Genomic DNA, 13,824 nt, shown 5'->3' with positions numbered 1-13,824 from the left:
TTGATCCCTCATGACCGTGCTGGCTCAGCACCTGCAGTGCTTGGCCACATTCACCCCAGGGCACCCCCCAGGAGCTCGTTTTCCCATGCCTGCCTGGAAATTAAGCCCTTTGCAGATTCAAATCCGTATTTGTGTGCGCTTTGCTTTGGCATTTCCCCCAGGAAAGGTGTTAACGGAGCAACTCGTCTCCTCGCCAGCTGTTTGCAGAAAACTGGGGGCAACTCTGGGCCCTTTGCAGCCCTGGGTGGAAATCCCAGGGACTGACCAATTGCCAGGCACCTCCCTAGTTGTGAGCAGATTTAATGTTCCCATTTAATCGTAGGACATTAATTTACCATCACCAAAAGGCCCTGTAATGAAATAGGCCTAGGAACAGGCTGTGTTGTCAGTGTTGGTTCCCCTTTAATTCTATTTTCCCTGGTTAAAATTAAATCTTCTGTTTGTTTTCTGATGCACACGCGTATCCTACACTGAAAATCCCAAATTAAAACAAACTACAGAGGGAATGACCATCTCATCACGCTTCTTGTGAGAGCTGACCGTAAACGCAGCCGAGTGGATATCCCCAAAACTTAGGTACCTCAAAAGTGGTGAGTAAAAGGCAGGGAGACCATTCTGGTGGCCAACATGCCCACCTGGCCAAGGTTCAAATCTCTGCTCTGCTGATGTAGACCGAAGAGTTGGGCCTAAATCGGCTGTGTCCTTGGGTTTTATGCCTGGCTGTCTATTCCCTCGGTGCATTTTGAAAGTTTTGCAGGGCTGGGATTTTCTGGGCTCGTGCGTAGCCCTGATGGGGAGCCGGAGTGCCCGGAGGAAGCCGTGTGGCCATGCCTGGTGAATCCCAGCGCTTCCTTGGGTTTATCCCTATGCACCTGGGAGGTGTTAGTCATCTACAAATGTCCCTCTCTGGTACAAGTGCCAATTGCTTTATAAAGGCGGCTGGAGGTTGTTGTGGGGGATCTATTTCTCTTCGTGCTGTCTGAGCAGAGGGTTTTTCTCTTGCAGGAATGGCAGAGCCTGGGCAGCGCGGCGGTGACGCAGGAGCCTGACGTTCGCCCAAGTCCCTCCTGGCTCCTTTCCCACCATGGCTGTCGCCTCCGCACGTCGGTCGGGTGGTGAAGCGGGACGCCGGGAGCAGCGCCGGAGTCTGCCCTGATCCCGGCGGGTTCCTCCCGCGCCGGCTGAGACCTCGCGCTGCCATGACACCCATCGCTGCGGCGCTGCTCGCGACGGCTGCCCGCAGGACACGGCTGGGCTGGGCGTGCTGAGAAGCTCCATGATCCAGGCGGAGCGGATCGGAACTTGCAGAGGCAACACAGAGACTGTGGCGAAGCCGGCGCCAGGACGGGAAGATGAAATTTCCGTTCTATCGGCCTCTCCATAAGCAGGCCCAGTGACGTTTCCTCCCGGAAACTCGCTCCAAGGACTCTTCTGGTTATGGCTACTGATCCGACGTGATCGGGCGCGCACTGACTCTCGAACTCATGACTGGATATACGATGTTGCGGAATGGGGGAGTGGGGAACGGAGGCCAGCCGTGGGTGTTGAGGTGGTCCAGTCGCATCCGGCTCACTTGGCTCAGCTTCACCCTCTTCATCATCCTCGTCTTCTTTCCCCTCATCGCCCACTACTACCTGACCACCCTCGACGACGCGGACGACGCCGGCAAGCGCATCTTCGGCCCCCGCACGGGCAACGAGCTGTGCGAGGTGAAGCACGTGCAGGACCTGTGCCGCATCCGCGAGTCGGTGAGCGAGGAGCTGCTGCAGCTCGAGGCCAAGCGCCAGGAGCTCAACAGCGAGATCGCCAAGCTCAACTTGAAGATCGAGGCCTGCAAGAAGAGCATCGAAAATGCCAAGCAGGACCTGCTGCAGCTGAAGAACGTCATCAGCCAGACGGAGCATTCCTACAAAGAACTCATGGCCCAGAACCAGCCAAAGCTCTCCCTGCCCATCCGGCTCCTGCCGGACAAGGATGAGGCGACTTTTCCCTTGCCAAAATCCCCCCGGAGCTGCAGGCTGCACAACTGCTTCGACTACTCGCGCTGCCCGTTGACGTCCGGCTTCCCGGTCTACGTCTACAACAGCGACGATTACCCTCTTGGTAGTTCCTTGGACCCTTTAATTAAACAAGCCTTTGAGGCGACTGTCAGAACTAACGTTTATGTTACTGAAAATGCAAATATTGCTTGTGTGTATATAATTTTAGTGGGGGAAATGCAAGAGCCCGTGATGCCAAAACCTACTGAACTCGAGCAACAGTTGCACTCTCTGCCGTACTGGAGGACTGATGGACACAACCATCTCATCATCAATTTATCCCGGAAATCGGAAACTCAGAATTTTCTGTACAACATCAGCACGGGCCGTGCCATGATTGCTCAGTCCACCTTTTACGACGTGCAGTATCGGCCAGGCTTTGATATAGTGGTGTCCCCTCTGGTCCACGCTATGTCGGAGCCCAACTTCCTAGAGATCCCGCCCCAGGTGCCGGTGAAGCGTAAGTATCTGTTCAGCTTCCAGGGGGAGAAGATCGAGTCCCTCCGGTCCAGCTTGCAAGAGGTTCGCTCCTTCGAGGAGGAAATCGAAGGCAATGCCCCCGCTGACTACGACGACCGCATCATCACCACCCTGAAGGCTGTTCAGGACAGCAAGCTGGACTTCGTGTTGGTGGAGTTCACGTGCAAGAACCAGCCGAAGGCAAGTCTGCCCACTGAGTGGGCGCTGTGTGGAGAAAGGGACGACAGGCTCGAGCTACTGAAGCTTTCTACTTTTGCACTGATAATCACCCCCGGGGACACGCGGCTGGTGATCTCGGCCGGCTGCGCCATGAGGCTCTTCGAGGCTCTGGAGGTGGGAGCCATCCCGGTGGTTCTTGGCGAGCAAGTGCAGCTCCCCTACAATGATGTGATCCGGTGGAACGAGGCAGCCTTAATCATACCAAAGCCCCGTATCACAGAAGTGCACTTTCTTCTGAGAAGCATTTCTGACAACGATCTCCTTGCCATGAGGAGGCAAGGCCGCTTCTTGTGGGAGACCTACTTCTCCACCTCCGACAACGTGTTCAGCACGGTCTTAGCGATCATAAGGACTCGAATCCAAATCCCGGCCGCTCCTATCCGGGAAGAAGCGGCCGTGGAGATCCCGCACCGCTCCGGCAAAGCTGCTGGGACAGACCCCAACATGGCAGACAACGGCGACCTGGACCTGGGGCCTGTGGAGACAGAACCGCCCTACGCGTCTCCCAAGTATCTCCGCAACTTCACCCTCACGGCAATGGACATCTACAGGAATTGGAATTCGGCTCCTGGGCCTTTCCACCTCTTCCCCTATACTCCCTTTGATCCCGTTTTACCATCGGAAGCGAAATTTTTGGGGTCTGGGACTGGCTTTCGACCGATTGGCGGAGGAGCAGGTGGTTCCGGGAAGGAGTTCCAGGCTGCTTTGGGTGGCAATGTCCCCCGGGAACAGTTCACGGTGGTGATGTTGACTTACGAGCGGGAGGAAGTGCTCATGAACTCCCTGGAGAGGCTCAACGGCCTCCCCTACTTAAATAAAGTGGTGGTAGTGTGGAACTCTCCCAAGCTGCCCTCCGAGGATCTCCTGTGGCCGGACATTGGCGTCCCCATCATGGTAAGAAAGACAGGGGGGCTCTCGCCTGCCTTCTGCGATGGGCTCTGGGTGTCCAAGGTGGCCCTGGCTGCTCCGAGCTCCTCACCTGGGTTTGGACACCTCGGACAGCATCCGTCCCGCGTGTCTGCCCGTGTCCAGGCGCTGCCAGTGGGGAGAAACGGATGGAAGGTGGGACTCGCCCGGGCCATTTTGGATGTCCGCAGGAGAACGGTGTCAATTAGGTTCTGAAAACCCAGGTTCTCCCCGCCGACTTTCAAGGGAGGCTCTGGGCTGGTTCAGAGGCAGGCGGCACTGCTGCCGATGCCGGAGCTCCGGGGAGAGGAATGGCTGTCGGGACAAAATTCACCCCGTGGTCCTGGGCTTGGGGAATACTGGGGAGGGCCTAAATAGCCCTGAAGAGCTGTAGAAATACAGGGACTTCACAGGCGCCAGGTGTTTAGCACCCTTGGAAAAATAGTGATATATTTGGAGCTTGCCATGAATCTTGGGGCTGAAAACTAGTGACTCTCCTGTATTCCCTGGAGTCTTTGATTGGGCTCTGCTCGGTGTCGCACTGTGAGGGTGGTTGGCACCGTATAAATACCTAAGAGGTGGCAGTTGCTGCTCTTTACCCCATGAATCTTCAATAAAAACAAGGGGGGGACGTGCTGAAGCTGTGCTGGGCCCTGAGAAAGCTGCAGAGAGAGGGGACGCTGCATTTAAGCAGCTAATTCTGCCATCCTGGTGGGTCTTTTTTATCTTCCACTACTTTTCTTTCTTTCTTCCTTCACTTCTTCCTTCCTTTCTTTCCTTCTGAAGCTCAGGACTTCTGTCACCTCTGCATAACCCTGACCTGGGCGTTGCTGACTATTAAATAAATGGCTATTAAATAGAAAACGCTCCGTGCAGAGGACAAGGGGAAGGATAAAGCTTCACAAATTAGGAGAAAAATAAGAGGAAGATGGTTTTTCAGGAGGCAAACGGCGCGTGGTTTATGTGGCAGGACGCCACAGGGCTTAGCAGCGTGAGCTTCTTGCTTTGTGCAAAGAGATTCATTGATTTAATATTTCCTTTTATTATTATTGGGATGAATAAATCCTTCTGCTCACGTTTAAAACCCCTTATGGTCCAGGGACAATGAGGAGAGAAAATTGCTCGGATAATTACAGAATAATCTTTCACATTAGTTCTGTTGAATGCTTGAATTTGGTAGACTCTTTGCCTTGCATCCGCTAAAAAGGAAACCCACGTGCTCCTGCAGAGCCAAGCAGTGGGAATCGTTCTCCTTGGAGCTGCTAATGGGTGTAATTTCCCAAAGGAAAATGTGTTTCCGTTGATGGACCCTGGCCATTAATGCCTTTTCTCCTGAAATTTCTTCTTGGTTATGCCTGGGTTGTGCTGGAGGCCAACTCGTGCTCTGGGGGCTTGGACGCGTGTGGACACGGTGCCCTTGGGGCCAAGAGGAGCAGAATTGGCCCTTGTAGTTTTGAGGTATCTATTGGGGTGTCTATTTGAGATCTCTTTTCCCTGATGGGGTGTAAGTTAATCCAGAGCAAGGCTGGAAGCTGTGTTGAGTCTTGGAATCTTTCCTCGCTGATGAGATCAACGGGGCGGCCGGTGGGACGTGTTTTATTGTTACATCTTTTTCTCAGCTGTGTATTTCTTGCCTGCAGCAGCGTCGCTAGAAAATCAGCGAGTCCCTCATTGTGCATGAGTTTATGGTGAAATATGAGGGATGAGCACAACGCTGCTTAATGTTGCTAATTCAATGCACCTTCGTGGTGGAGCTGCAACGGGACCTGCTGCGGAATTTCTCACCTCTCATCGTGTCACAGGAGGAAAAGATGGCTCCAAGGCAGAACCCTATTTGTGCAGGTTTTAAAATGCCCTATATCCGCAGCATGGAATCCGTAGACCTTGCCCCAAAAGCAGGAGCAGGAGAGTGGGGCTGTGCCGGGGCCGGCAGTGACATCTCGGCTGTCGTTCGGCTTCCGAGCGCTTCTCCGGAGCCCGCGTTTGTGCCCTCCTGCTCTCTCCCTGCTCAAGGAAAGGCAGTTTTGGCTTCGATCTCCGCTCGGAACAGGTGGGGCGACGCGCTCGGCTCGGAGCAAGCCGGGGAATCTTGGCTGCGGTGCCCGTGCATCCGTCTGCGCATCCATCCCGGAACGGTTTCCGGCAGCGGAGCGAAGGAGGAGTCGTCGGGGAGAAGATCCGGCTCCGGCGCTGCGGAGAGGCTTCCAGGAGCCCCTTGCAGCATCGCGTGTCCGGGAGCTCCCAATCACCTCGCTCCCTGCTCCACACCTCCCTGGCAGCCTTTGCATCCGTATGAACGCAGCTTAAGGGATACAAATGGAAACTCCCAGTAAACCACTCATCCAGCCCACACAAATCGTAATAAAACGCACCCAAAATGACAGAAAGCGGCAGGTTTTGGAGAGCCACGCTGTCCTCAAGACACTTTGTTTTAATACATTTAATGGGGCTTGCAGGAGGCTGCCAGCGCCGCGCGTGCCCTCCGTGCCGGTGATTAAGCTCGGAGCAGCTTGTGCTCCGGCAGCCCCAGCGCCTCTAATGCAGCAATTCAATTATCCATTTCCCTTTCAGAAACTCCCTTAGAGCCCCCCAAAACCTGCTCCGTGCCAGGAAAGCAGACTGCCCGGCTGCCTCCCTCCGTCCTCGGCGCTGCTTCCCTCGGGGTCCTGCCCTGGAGACGGGAGCAGAGCGGGAAAGGGAAGGCAAAAATGGGATTATGATCCCAGCAAAGACAATTCCGGGCTCCTTGCCTTTTCCTGCCACCAGCATCTCCTGCCTTTCAGTGGTGACTTCCAAGGACTCTGCACACTGGATATTAACAACTCCAGCGCCCGCCCGGTCTCGTGCTGCTCTTACCTGAAACCACCACTTCCCTCCCATGCCGTATGCTGTTTCTTTATAGCTTTTTATTTCTCATAGATACAATGTTCCTGTGGCTTCACTTTGCCAAAATCCCTCTGCTTAGGAGGCAGCTGGCAGGGCTGGGAAGCAGGAGGGAGGAGGCACTTGGGGCAGTGGAAATGCCAAGCGAGGCAGGGAAAGAATCAGAGGTTTTTCTCGCGTGTGGCAACTTGAAAATGGCTGGAGAGGCGCCGGGGGACAGCCCCCCTGCAGGGCAGCCCTCATCCATGCACCCCGGAGCCGTCCGGGTGCTTTTAAAGCGCTCACAGAGAGGGTTGAGGTTGGCAGGGACCTCTGGAGATCGTCCAGTTCCATCCCCTGGCTCAAACAGGGTCTCCTAGAGCCCCAGGACCACGTCCAGGCATCTCTCCTGTTCCTCCAAGGATGGAGATTGTCCCAGAATCTCCCACAACTTGATGGGATACCCCCAGAAATGGCTGCGCCCCAAGACACAGAAGGGAAGTGGGAAGATCTTCTCACCAAGGTCATGAATTCACCTCTGGCCCTTGGGTGTTAACTGGGTCGGTCCAAACAAAACATCCTTGTTGATTCAGTTCCACGGAGCAGGAGGAAGCTCCCGCAGCACCGGGACGTCAAGGAGGCGGCTGGGAAGGACTCAGGAAGGTCGAGCGACGGTGCAGCCACAAACCCGAAGTCCTCAGTGCTCCCCTGGGCTCCGCTCCCGGGAGCTCTGAGCTCACAGTCCCTGGCTGCAGCAGGGAATTTCGGAGCGTTTGGGGCGGGATGTGGAGTTCACAGCTTGGATAAGAAGGGACTAATGGCCTCCTTGGGGTTGCAGGCCACTCGTTTTTAGTGCGGATTGTGTTAACAGCCTGTGGATTGTGTTAACAGTCAACATCATCCACGTGGATTGTGTTAACAGCCTTCTGCTCGGGCCATTTGTTCCTCCTTGATTTCCATGGTCTGAGTCGAGCAGCGAGAGGAGGTTGAGTGGATCTCCAGGTGCCAGGAGGCTCCAGGCAATGAAGCTCTGAAGTGTGTGGGATCGTCCACCCCAAAGCACGGGCTGGCATCTTTGCTCCAAGTGCGTTTCCCCTTTGGCTGACCGGGTTCCAGGGAATATCCTCCCTCTTCAGATACTTGAGCGAATGGAAATTGCTCTTGTCCAGAGGCTGCGCTCATCCCAGAGGAAAGCGAAAGATGAGGTGCTGGTTAAGGAATCGTCCAGATTTGCTAATTCTTCTCACATTTCATGAACGTGCAGCTCATGGATTTGAGGAGTGACTTGCTGGCAGAGCTGCCTTCATTTCTCCAGCCTCTGAAGAACTTTTTCATCAAGATCTCAACCTTTTGCTCTCTAAATCCTTAGAAAACTTCTCATCTGGCTAAACCAGGGTGCCAAAAGCAAGTCTGCCCGAGGGCTCTTTATGGTTGATGTTCCCAGCAACGCAGGCATTAATAAATCCTCTCTCCTTGCCAGAAAATAACCCCCCTGCAAACTTGATGGGCTCCTGGGTTTGTTTATAGACAGTCTTAACTAACTGTCCTGCAGATGGGATGTGACGGCCCTTCCTGAGTCCTTCCCGGGGCTCTCGTGCCGTTTCCTGCGGGTCGGGGACTCGCAACGTGTTTTCTGCAATGAAATTAGAAGCGTGTGAATTAGCTCACAGAGGATGAAAGGTTACAGGGATCTGCACAAAAATGTGGGTTTTTTTGCAGTAAGGACAAGGCTTTGTGGTTTGTGTAGCTGTCTTTTAGGCAGAGCCTTGCCCAGGTGCCCTGTGCGTCGGGGAGAGCTGAGGCTGCTCAATCCAACAACCTTTTAGCTGGTGAAATTATCGCAGGGCCCATAAGGAGACCCAGTCGTCAAGGGCTCTGTCCTATCAACGTTCCTGGCAGCCAACAGGTAATTTCCAGGGGAAAAAGGGGCTGGGAGGGTAAAATTGGAAGCAGAGGCAACAGCTTGGAGGCAACAGCAGTGTCCGAAGACCCTGTAAGAGGGGAAGAAGACCCCATAAGAAGACCCTCTTTTGGTGCTATCCCTGCAGACGCACGTAGGATAATTTTCCATCCAGTTGGAAGCTGGAGGAGGAACCCAATGAGACCCCCAACGAATTCCACGTCCGTCTTCAGCTGCAAAGCCACAAACAGCAACACACAGAGAATAAAAATAAGTAGCTGTAGCTCTTTAATGTTAAAATAAGCATTCTTCTCAAGTTGCTTTAGAAAGACATGACAGCTGCACCCGCATGGAAATGAATAAATAATGGGTTTTATTTGTATCACAAGCTGTTTGCTCCTCTCGGGGATGAGCAGCCCACTGCTAGTGGTGGAGCAGATTCAAGGCAGCCCAAGTGTTTGCACATATTCTGTGCGTGGACGCAGCATAGGTTTAAAAAAGGGTTTTCACAAGTATCTTCTTGGGTGGTTTTGCTCTCGCTGGGGGACAATTTATATTTGGTTTCATGTCGCATTATTTAATTATGCATATTTTAAAAAAATGCATCTGTTTTGCCAATTTATATGTAGTCTCAGGGCAGTTTTGTAGGCAAGCACCTTCCAGTGAAACTCCTTCATTCCCCTGGAGATGAGTCCTAAAATAGACTGTAAATCCCCTTCTTTCAGGTTCGGACGATGCCCCTGAATGGGAGGCAGCAAAGCCCAGGGAAGTCGCGTGCGGCCAGACGAGCTCAGGGCAGGAGCGAGCGCGGCCGGTGCCAGGTCAGGGCGGGAAGGGAATGCTGGGCATGGAGCACACGGAGCTCCGGCCACACTGGGGCTGCGGGATCCTCCTGCGTGCAGGTCCAGGTGAGGTCCAATGCATCTCTCTGGCTGTTGCTCCTCCGGGAGGATCTGGTCCTCCAGCTCCCGCGGTCCCATCCGTGTAGGATGGGACAGGTTGACGTCCCGGCTTCGGACTAGCCCAGGCTTCAGGTTTCCTCTCCGAGCTGGCGTTGGCTCCGTCGGCTCCTGAGCCCCGGGGCAGCGCGTTGGGCTCCTTGGGTCGCTCCGAAGCGCTCGGCGCCGGCCGCCTCCGTCCCCTCGCTGGCCATGGGGACACGCAGCTGAATTCCCAGCGACGCGGGCACGCCGGAAACGCAGCCTTTCCAACACCCTCCTCCCTGTCCCCCGTGTTGCCTGGCTCTATCCCAGCCAGCCTTGTGTTTTCCTGGGACAACTCGGCGCGCGCCACGAGGCTGCCGCTCTCCTGCAGGGTTTGCTCTTTGCCCGGGAATCAGCGCAGCTCCCTAGGCTGCGCTGCCAGAATTCCCCCCAGGACAGGAGCCTTCTTCAGGTCTCCAGGAAATCACACGGACAATTTAGAGCTCCGGCGCAGAGCCCGCACCGGCAGGGAGGTTGCTTGAGGAGACGGATTTTACTGCACTTCTTTTGTATACACACCTCAGCCTTTCCCAGCACAGGTCCTTTGGCCCCAGCTTGTTGCTCCTTGTGACCTGGGTTATGCAGAAAACCTGAGAGTCTTCATTGCCCCTGAACTTACTGTTTTGACCCCCACTTGGTGATCTGCTCCTTCCCCCAAAAGCTGCTGGAGTCCAGCTGGTGCCATGAAGGTTGCTCTTTGACTTGGTAGTTTTGTCCCTTTGATGGCACCGTGTGATGAGAGACGTTCCTAGGGGCTGGGTCGGGTCCCGTGCTCTGCAGCGTGAGGAGGACACACGAGATGGTCAATGTCTGGCCTAGAAATCCCTGGATTTGGCAATGCCACGTGCCCTCTTGGCTGTGTTTATGGATTTGGGCGTTTTCCGTAGGCTGCTCAAAAGAGCCTGGTGACAGTCAGCCGTATCCTCAGCCGCTCTGAATCGGGGCGGCTTCTGCAAAAGGAAGGCAACAAGGTCAATAGCTCCAAGTTCCTCCTCACTTTCCTGGAGCAGCAGCAGGGAGGTGAAATTGCTCCTCAGGGTTCAGTGTCTCTGTTGCATCCTCCCTCCATGGAATGCTGGATGCTGCCGCGCTGCTCTCCAGCATCTGGGGACCCGATTCCCATGTTTCTGAGGATCCCCTTCACTTTCCGCATTGGCAGGAGCTGCCCCGTGTTGCTCCTCTCCAATTATCTCTCCTTAGATTTTGAATAGTGGCAAAACCCTCAAATTTTACCTTGTTTTTAAACCTCTGCGTGATCCCATTTCAAACTGGTCTTGCTGAAAACTAGAGGTGTCCTGAGGCCCCCACTGGCCGTGGGAGAGCTTTGGAGGAGGCTTGGCCAGGAAATCCAGGACCCTGCCCTCCCTCAGCTTCTGGGACGCTTGGGATGTCCCTGGGTCCTTCCTGAGGAGCGGGAAGGAAGCCCCTCCACTGGGGGCATCTGCTCCCTGCCCAGTTGTACCCACTTGGAGTGGAGTCTAAGGGAGAGAATCGTGTCTATGACTCGGCCTGTTGGCTCTGGCTCCTCTTTGGTTCCTTCCTCTGTTCTTGCTTCTTCAACCTGCTGCTTCCTGGAGATTGGATCCATTTACCACGGCTGCGATCCGAGTTCCGCTTGTGCTAACGGGTGAGACCCGCAGGCTTCAGCAAGACGCTGGGAGCAGCCGTGCTCGTCAGGAGGGTAAATTGCACCAGCGCCGGCTTTTAATGCTCCGGAACCTCCGGAACCTCTGGAAGCAGTAAGTGATTTGGGGACTTGCTGGTCTGGGGCAGCCGCTGTGACCGTGGCCCCTCTGTGTCTCCCAGGTTGTCCGCACGGAGAAGAACAGCCTGAACAACCGGTTCCTGCCGTGGGACGAGATCGAGACGGAGGCCATCCTGTCCATCGACGACGACGCGCACCTGCGCCACGACGAGATCATGTTCGGCTTCCGGTGAGTGCCGGGGAGGCCGCGCGGGACCTTTCCATGGAGAAACCCCCGCTTTTCCAACCCTTTCTCCTTGCGCGGCAGCGTCGGGACGCTGGGAGGAGCGAGCGAGGAGCTCGTGCTCCTGCTTTTCCAAAGGCTCCCACCGCGGCGATAGGGAGCCTGGTGCCAGCGGAGCCGCTGGCAATCCTCGTTGCTCAGATTTCCTTAGCAGCTTCTCTTGGATTTTCATTAGGGGATACGACGATAAAAGGATCTTTTGCCCTTTGCTGTGTCTGTAGATGGAGTAACTCGGAAACGCGGCCGCCTCGGTGGCCTGCGATTGCCCCGCAGTGACAGTTTCACCCCCTGGCAGCCAGGGAGAGGATGTCGGGATGCGCCAGGGTCACACACAGCCAAAAAGGCCACTTGTTGCCCCATTTTGTGCGTGGGAGGAAGGGCACAGCCTGCCCTGCTCCATGGCAGCGCGTGTGTCCGCTCGGTGGGTTCCAATGAGCTGAAGAGCCCCCAAAAGGGGTTCAGCTCCCCGCCGGCCGTCAGGCCCCGCCGCTCCGCTTGGTTCTCCGGGGCCGCGTTGCCGCTCTGCGCCGGGCGCGCGTGGAGCCCGCGGCTCACGGGCTGCTCCTCGCCGCAGGGTCTGGCGCGAGGCCCGCGACCGCATCGTGGGCTTCCCCGGCCGCTACCACGCGTGGGACGTCCCGCACCAGGCCTGGCTCTACAACTCCAACTACTCGTGCGAGCTCTCCATGGTGCTCACCGGGGCCGCCTTCTTCCACAAGGTGAGGGGCGCGCGGGCGGCCGCGGCGCTGCGGCGCGGCGCCGTGCCCGGGCGCCCTCGAGCCGCGCGGTGCCTCTTCGTGCCTTGCAGTACTACGCCTACCTGTACTCGTACGTGATGCCCCAGGCCATCCGCGACATGGTGGACGAGTACATCAACTGCGAGGACATCGCCATGAACTTCCTCGTGTCCCACCTCACCAGGAAGCCGCCCATCAAGGTACGGGGCCGCGGGCGGGCGCTCCTGTCGCGCGGAGCAAGTCGCTGCTTCCCTGGAAACGTTTAGAGGACCCCGGGTGAACCGAGGTTTGTCCCCCTGCAGCCCAGGCCGGGGGGGGGTCCTGGGCCCACAGAGCTGCTAGAGCCATTTCCCTGCCCCGTGATGACGAATGAGGAGTTCTGGGATTTAGGATTGACGAATTCAGGATGCGGCTGGATCCTCTCTTCCTGCTCCTCCTCCTGGGGTCTTGCCGCCCCCAGCAGCTGCCTCGGAGTTGGGTCTCGGCCGTCAGGGACCTTTTCTGCGTAGCCTCCTGCCCCTCTGGAGCTGAGCGGGAGGCTTTTAGAGATCGGGGCTGCATGTGGGAAGTCAGAACCAAAGGGCCCTGCCCTGGAGCGTCCCAACCGACACCCAAAAGCAGGGCCTTTAAACACAGGGCCTGCCCGAAACCCAGAGCCCCCCTCAAAGGTCTCGGGGCGCCCAGAGCTGCTCGTTGCTCCTGCCACCTCCAACAGCCCACAGAGGGATGGGGTTTTGGCCGCTCGGGCTCCTCGCTGCCTCCCTGCCCGGCTGGTGACCGCGTGTCCCTCTCCCGCAGGTGACCTCCCGCTGGACGTTCCGCTGCCCCGGCTGCCCGCAGGCGCTGTCGCACGACGACTCGCACTTCCACGAGCGCCACAAGTGCATCAACTTCTTCGTCAAGGTGTACGGCTACATGCCGCTGCTCTACACCCAGTTCCGCGTTGACTCGGTGCTCTTCAAGACCCGCCTGCCCCACGACAAGACCAAGTGCTTCAAGTTCATCTAGGCGGCTCCGCGGGCGAGGACGGCGCCGCTGGGGCCCCCAGGGACGCTCCGTGCCCTCGCACACCGAGCAGCGGCGCCCCGGCCCCCGCGCTGCCCTGCTTTTTAATTATAATTATTATTATTTAAAATGAAAGTGTTTTAGATTTGCCCCATGAGGCTTTTTTTTTTCCCCTCCCCCCATTTTTTTTTTTTTCCTCTCCTCCTTTCTTCCCTCCCTCCTTGACCCTCCGACCCTCTCTCCCCTCTGGACCTGTGACCGCGGTGAGGCCAGGCTGGAGCCATCGGACACGGAGATGTTGTTCCCATCACGGGAACAGCTGTTGGCTCCATCCTTCCTCCCACCCGCAGCCCTCTTCCTCCTCCTCCTCCTCCTCCCCTTCGGCTCTTGGAGCCTCCTGTGCGCCAGGGCCGGGGTCTCCTCGCCCTGTGGCCACGGAGGTGCCAGCCGGGGGTGCAGGGAGGAGGGTCCCGTGGGGCCTTTTCACGAGCACTTTGGGGCGGTTCCTGCTGCCGCCGGGGCCCTGGGGCCGGCACTGCGCCGAGGGGGCAGCCCGCCCGGGCGCAGCAACGCGGGCTCCGCGCGGCGCCCTCCGGCTTCTCCCCTTCCCTTCCAACAGGAGCCCTCGGAACGCCCGCCAAGGCCCCCAAATCCCGGGGGGGCCGGAGGATCCCGCTCCGGGTGCGGGAACGCGCGGGAGGGAGA

General features: G+C 56.8%; 1 protein-coding gene across 2 annotated transcripts; it reads left to right on the top strand.

The window, feature by feature from the left end:
* Positions 1–1,242: 1,242 nt before the first annotated feature.
* On the top strand, positions 1,243–13,153 carry EXTL3 (exostosin like glycosyltransferase 3). 2 transcript variants are annotated; one of them, XM_088534345.1, is made up of 5 exons: positions 1,243–3,632; positions 11,196–11,323; positions 11,952–12,096; positions 12,222–12,314; positions 12,913–13,153. In XM_088534345.1, exons 1-5 carry the CDS (start codon positions 1,485–1,487, stop codon positions 13,120–13,122), a joined length of 2,724 nt encoding a protein of 907 aa, XP_088390471.1. In that variant the 5' UTR covers positions 1,243–1,484; the 3' UTR covers positions 13,123–13,153. The 2 variants fall into 2 exon arrangements, with proteins under 2 accessions (XP_088390471.1, XP_088390470.1); XM_088534344.1 differs by having other exon boundaries at positions 12,186–12,314.
* Positions 13,154–13,824: the final 671 nt, after the last annotated feature.

Source organism: Tinamus guttatus, unplaced genomic scaffold (genome assembly GCF_059628265.1).
Source record: "Tinamus guttatus ecotype Peru unplaced genomic scaffold, ASM5962826v1 Tinamus_guttatus_pri_ptg000548l, whole genome shotgun sequence".
Lineage (NCBI taxonomy): Eukaryota > Metazoa > Chordata > Aves > Tinamiformes > Tinamidae > Tinamus > Tinamus guttatus.
This window is presented reverse-complemented; position numbering and strand designations above follow the sequence as displayed.

What these genes read in the sequence shown, in the direction of transcription:
- EXTL3 (XM_088534344.1), top strand. Translation starts at nt 1,485, where the DNA reads ATGACTGGATATACGATGTTGCGGAATGGGGGAGTGGGGAACGGAGGC. An exon ending in ACATTGGCGTCCCCATCATG is followed by an intron (nt 3,633 to 11,195) that starts GTAAGAAAGACA and finishes TGTGTCTCCCAG; the next exon opens with GTTGTCCGCACGGAGAAGAA. An exon ending in CCAGGAAGCCGCCCATCAAG is followed by an intron (nt 12,315 to 12,912) that starts GTACGGGGCCGC and finishes CCTCTCCCGCAG; the next exon opens with GTGACCTCCCGCTGGACGTT.